Source organism: Pteropus vampyrus, unplaced genomic scaffold (assembly GCF_000151845.1).
Source record: "Pteropus vampyrus isolate Shadow unplaced genomic scaffold, Pvam_2.0 Scaffold219, whole genome shotgun sequence".
In the NCBI taxonomy this organism is placed as follows: Eukaryota; Metazoa; Chordata; class Mammalia; order Chiroptera; family Pteropodidae; genus Pteropus; species Pteropus vampyrus.
The window spans coordinates 2,159,202-2,163,845 of record NW_011889000.1 but is presented as its reverse complement, the minus strand read 5'-3'; the positions used below and the strand labels follow the sequence as shown (position 1 = coordinate 2,163,845).

At 50.9% G+C, this 4,644-nt stretch overlaps 1 protein-coding gene across 1 annotated transcript in view; it reads left to right on the top strand.

Moving 5' to 3' along the window:
* The window catches only part of PRIMA1 (proline rich membrane anchor 1), a 45,573-nt gene that overhangs the window by 32,497 nt on the left and 8,432 nt on the right, over nt 1–4,644 (top strand). Inside the window, exon 3 of the mRNA XM_011373176.1 lies at nt 3,367–3,496. Within this exon, the coding sequence (XP_011371478.1) occupies nt 3,367–3,496 (130 nt within the window). The remainder of the gene's footprint in view (nt 1–3,366; nt 3,497–4,644) is intronic.

Genomic DNA, 4,644 nt, shown 5'->3' with positions numbered 1-4,644 from the left:
CAGCTCCTGCCTTTCTGTCACATTTGCAGAATCTTGGCCAGGAGAAAGGGAGAATGGCAGAGGAGACAGGGCTCGGGCAGCCTCGGGTGTGGCACTTCACACCCTGGTGGCCTCAGCCGTCCCCGGTGACCACCTGCCTCTCACAGGCGTCACCCTCCCCCTAGAACCTTAGCACGTTGTGGCTTCCTCCCCTCGGCCATAAATGACCATCGCCTTGCACATCGGCATATCTCTCCTCTTGGAGGCTGCTGGCTCCTTCAGCAAGGCAGTCAGGTCTTGGCCAGCTTTGTAATGATCCATGGGCAACTGGCAGCAGACCTGGTAAGGGCACAGTTTACATCTAATTCATCTTTGTATTCTCAGCCCTTAGCACTGTGCCAGGTACAGAGAGTGCTCAGGAACTGTTTGACGGATGAATGAATGAATGAATGAATGAGCACCTTCATGATGCTGTCTTCTCGAATATGACCCATCATTCTGCTCACATGATGAGCTGTCTTATTACATCTGGGAAGGAAGTTCAGGCAGGGGCAGACCTGGCCTGCAGCCCAATGATCGGGGGGTCCCAACCCTATCCCCTGGGGAAGCTGCTTAATCCCAAACCCCAGCATTTATTCTCTTTTCTGAAATGATACCTCTTAGGCTTTCTCCAGCTCCAACATTCCCTTAGCTTTTCTAATGTAAAAAGAATGATTTAAGCGAGGATGAGTAAGGATGAATTCTTCCAACACAATAGCTGTTTTCTTGGCAAAATCCAAGATTTATACCTAGGACTAAGTTTCACAAAATACCTCTCTCTTTTCATATCTGTTAGTATTTTTCGCTTGGGTGGCTTCATCACACACATGTGGTGAGCAGTACACTGCTAAATATTCCAGGGTGCCCCGTGCAGAAGGACCCTCTCAAACAAGTCTCCTGCTTTCCACATGGTTTTGGAAAGAGTGAGCCAGAAAGGAAAATCCCACTTCATTAAGAATGAATGTAAATTAAAGAGGCACTCTGAAATTTCGTGTCGAATTCCACGCGAGGTTTAGAATCCGCTCTTGTTTTAAGTTGATGGCATTTCTCAACAGGGACCCTGGTGGCATTTTTCAAGGGACAGTTCTACCTTGTGTGGGTATGTTCAGGTAAAGGTAGTCGATAACATCCGTAGCTTGCTGGGCTCACTGTGGCCACCAAAGACAGCCCCCTATATTTCCAAGAGCCCTCTGGAGGGGGTGCGGCCTGGCTGAGATGTTTTCCCAGCCATGGGAGTGTTGGGTGACATGCCAGCCATTGCGGGGGGTGGGGGGTGGCAGGGAGCAGGTGTGAGGGCGTCTGTGCGCTGACAGCCTGAGGTGGGATTGACAGAAACCAAAATTGCTTCCCTTTGCAGTGACAACAAGGAGGCAAACCCTTTGGGGTGCACCTGTGTATCTGGTCATTTCTCTGACTCCCCAGCAGTGACCACTGCCGCAGAGAAGGCTGGGCCTAGATCTACTCTGAGGCACCTTGGGAAGACACAGCCAAGCCAGGGACACCCCCAAATGAGGCCTCCTCTGATGGGGAGGATTTTGTGTTGGCTATATCACAAAAAAACACTGAAGAAGTTCGTCGTGGGGAAGATGAGAATCTCTTTGGATCGCCTTTCCCTTATTTTAGAGTTTATTCCTATTTTGAATTCTATATTCTACAACTTTTCAACTTTGGGTTTCTGAAGGCTGATCTTACCCTGGCTGAGGGGAGCCATGTGGTTTGGTGACATCCTTGTCCCGGCCATTTCTCAGAAAGCATTTCTGAATCAGCTTGGTCTCTGTGATGATCCGAGGTCCACCCCTGGGGACCTTGCATTTTTGTTAATGGGGTTATAAAACTTGTTCCCCGAGAAGCACGTAATGGCTTCCTGGATCTCCTGACCCAGCTGCTGGGTTGATAATTTAGGAGCCTGTACCCACCCCCTTCTTTCCGACTTGCCTTGTTCCAAACAGGAGTCTGAGAGGACAAACACTTGGGGAGAAACAGCAAGGCATTTCCTTAGAAAGTGTCATAGGCACACCAGGGGACCCAGCGAGCCTACCCTGAGGTGTCTGCCCAAGACAAATATGAAGCATGACTATGCCAAGACCTGTAGGCAAATGTTTACAGCAGCTTTACTCACAAAAGCCAAAACAGCCTAGGTGTCCGTCAGCAGGTGAACAGATAAACTGTGGTGCGTTCACACAATGAAGTCCCGCCCGGCAATGAAAAGGAAGGAGCTACTGAGAAGCGCGACAGCGTGGACGAGTCTCAAAACCACTTGCTCAATCAGGGAGGCGAAGACAAAACACACCCCGCGTGGTTCCGTTTGCATGAATGTCAAGAACAAGCGAATCTAATCTGTGATTTTTGAAAGTAGAGTAGTGGTTGCCCCCAGGGTGGGGATCGACTGAGATGTCCACTTTCGCATGTATTCACGTCCCGAAGACCAGCCTGAAGCTATAGTGTCTGTGTGTCTGTCCATCAATCCATCCATCCCCCACCAACATCCCCTCTCTCTCTCTTTCCCCCTCCCTCTCCCTTTCCTCCTCTCTCTCTCTCTCTCTCTCCCTCTCTCTCTCCCTCTCTCTTTCTCATCCCCCCACCCCGCCCCATCCCTCTCCCTCCAGTCGTATCTGGGTCTTCCAGGACCTCTGGGAAGAAACTGTGTGATGGCTGCTTTTCTCAGAAAAGAGTGAATTTTTTGCAATCCTTGTCTATACCTGGGATGCAAGTCCATCCCACAGAGCCTGAGCCAAGGGGGAGGACAGGTTCATCCAAGGACCCCATGGATTGAGTAACAACAAAAGGACCCGGTGTCCGATGCTTTGTGAATGACAGACTTTTCCAAATTTCGGCCCGCCCCTGCAGGTACTCACCACATGGGCCAACTCCAGGAAGGGAGACAGCGTGCCCTTCTCAAGAAATTAGCTTAAGAACTGATGTTGACAAAGCTTCCTTCCTCTCCTTCCCCTCCCCAACCCCCAGTGTCCCCAGGAGCCCTGCTTCCCACCCCCACCTTCGGAGGAAGTGGATCTAATGCCTCAACTGAGAGAAGGAGATGTTCTGTTATTTTTCATGGGAAATTAAACCTGACCTTGCTGTCAGTTAGCTCATGCCAAGGGAGGATGGATGGCCCGTGGCACGGCGCTTCACCCCTGCTTGGAGCGTGCCGCCTGGCTGGGGGCCAGCCATGATGTCACCTGCTGCCGGAGTGGGGGTAGGAACAGCAGGACAGGTCAGAGAGCCTTCATCTGGGCTATGGCTGGCCGTGAGGCCACCTTTGGTGTCATCCAAGACGGTCCGCCTCTGACGCCGGCCGGGATCCACTTCTCTACCAGGGGACACTCAGGCTGCTCCTGTCTCTTTCAGCTCCCAACTCTACCTCGTGCCCTGTGGAGGAAAGCTGGTGGTCAGGGCTGGTGATTGTCACCGCAGTATGTTGTGCCTCCCTGGTGTTTCTCACTGTGCTCGCCATCATTTGCTACAAAGCCATAAAAAGGTGAGTACCCACCAGCTCGGAGCCCTGAGGGGACCCCCTCTGCTCGCCCCCCATCATATGTTTCTTTAATTATAAAAATTATTAAGCATACAAGAAGCAGAAAAAAACATACCGTGAACATCCATCTATCTTCACCCTGACTCAACAGTTATCAAGGTTTGGCTAATATTTGCTACATCTCTTTTCCTTTTAGCTTTTTCTTTGCTGAAATATTTTAGAGTTGATCTCAGACATTATAGCCCCGTCATTTTTAGGGAGTTTAGTTCAGCAAGCATTTGATGAGCTCCAATTACATGTCAGGCCCACTGTGGTATAAAGTGCCCCTACCTGTAAGTTGCAGGCCCTGACATCAAGAAGTCTTTCAAGGCCTGGGAGTATAGACATAATCCTTGCAGGGTGGCTGATGGGGCCACTGGAGGGAGATGCTATGCTGGTCTGGAGTGGGGACGGGGTTTTGGAGTCAGATCTGAATTCAGGCTCCAGTTCCAGCTGTGTGACCAGGAGGAAATCACTTTACCTCAATGGTTGTCCCTTTCCCTCTCTGTAAAATGGGAGAAACGAGAAACAACATCTTACTGTCCTGAGGAGTGGTGAGCCACCTGCTGTAAACAGTTATGTGTACTCTGCAGTGCTTGGTATACAGTAAGTGCTCACCGGGTACCGTACCAACTTCTGCGGTTTCCATAGTCACGGATCAAGGAAGAAGGATGATACAGGAGGGGGCAATGCTTCTCTTGGGAGAAGAGAGAGGTCGAGATACCTCAGAGAAGGTTTTCAGTGATGGCGACGCCTGAGCTGGGTTTTGACGAATGAGTAGCATGTTCCAGTGGGGTCATGAGTGGTAGAACAGCAAACTGCCCTTCAGTAACACTCGCCGTCACTTCTGTAATTAGCATCTCATTTTGCCTTTCAAAGGGTATGAGGGACCATCCCCCAGCTGAGTTGGGGTTTGCTTCACCTGGTGGCAGTGAGGGGGGGCAGGGACCGGGTCTGAGAAGGTGTGGGCTGTATCCTAGGCCACAAGTTTGGCAGATTAGGCCAGGGCGTGAATGGCGCCCCCTAGAGGCACAACATAGCAGCTCCGGCTTCGTCCCTTGAGTTCTAATCTTATCAAGCCTCCAAAAATTGGCCTCCCTAGCACAGGGACC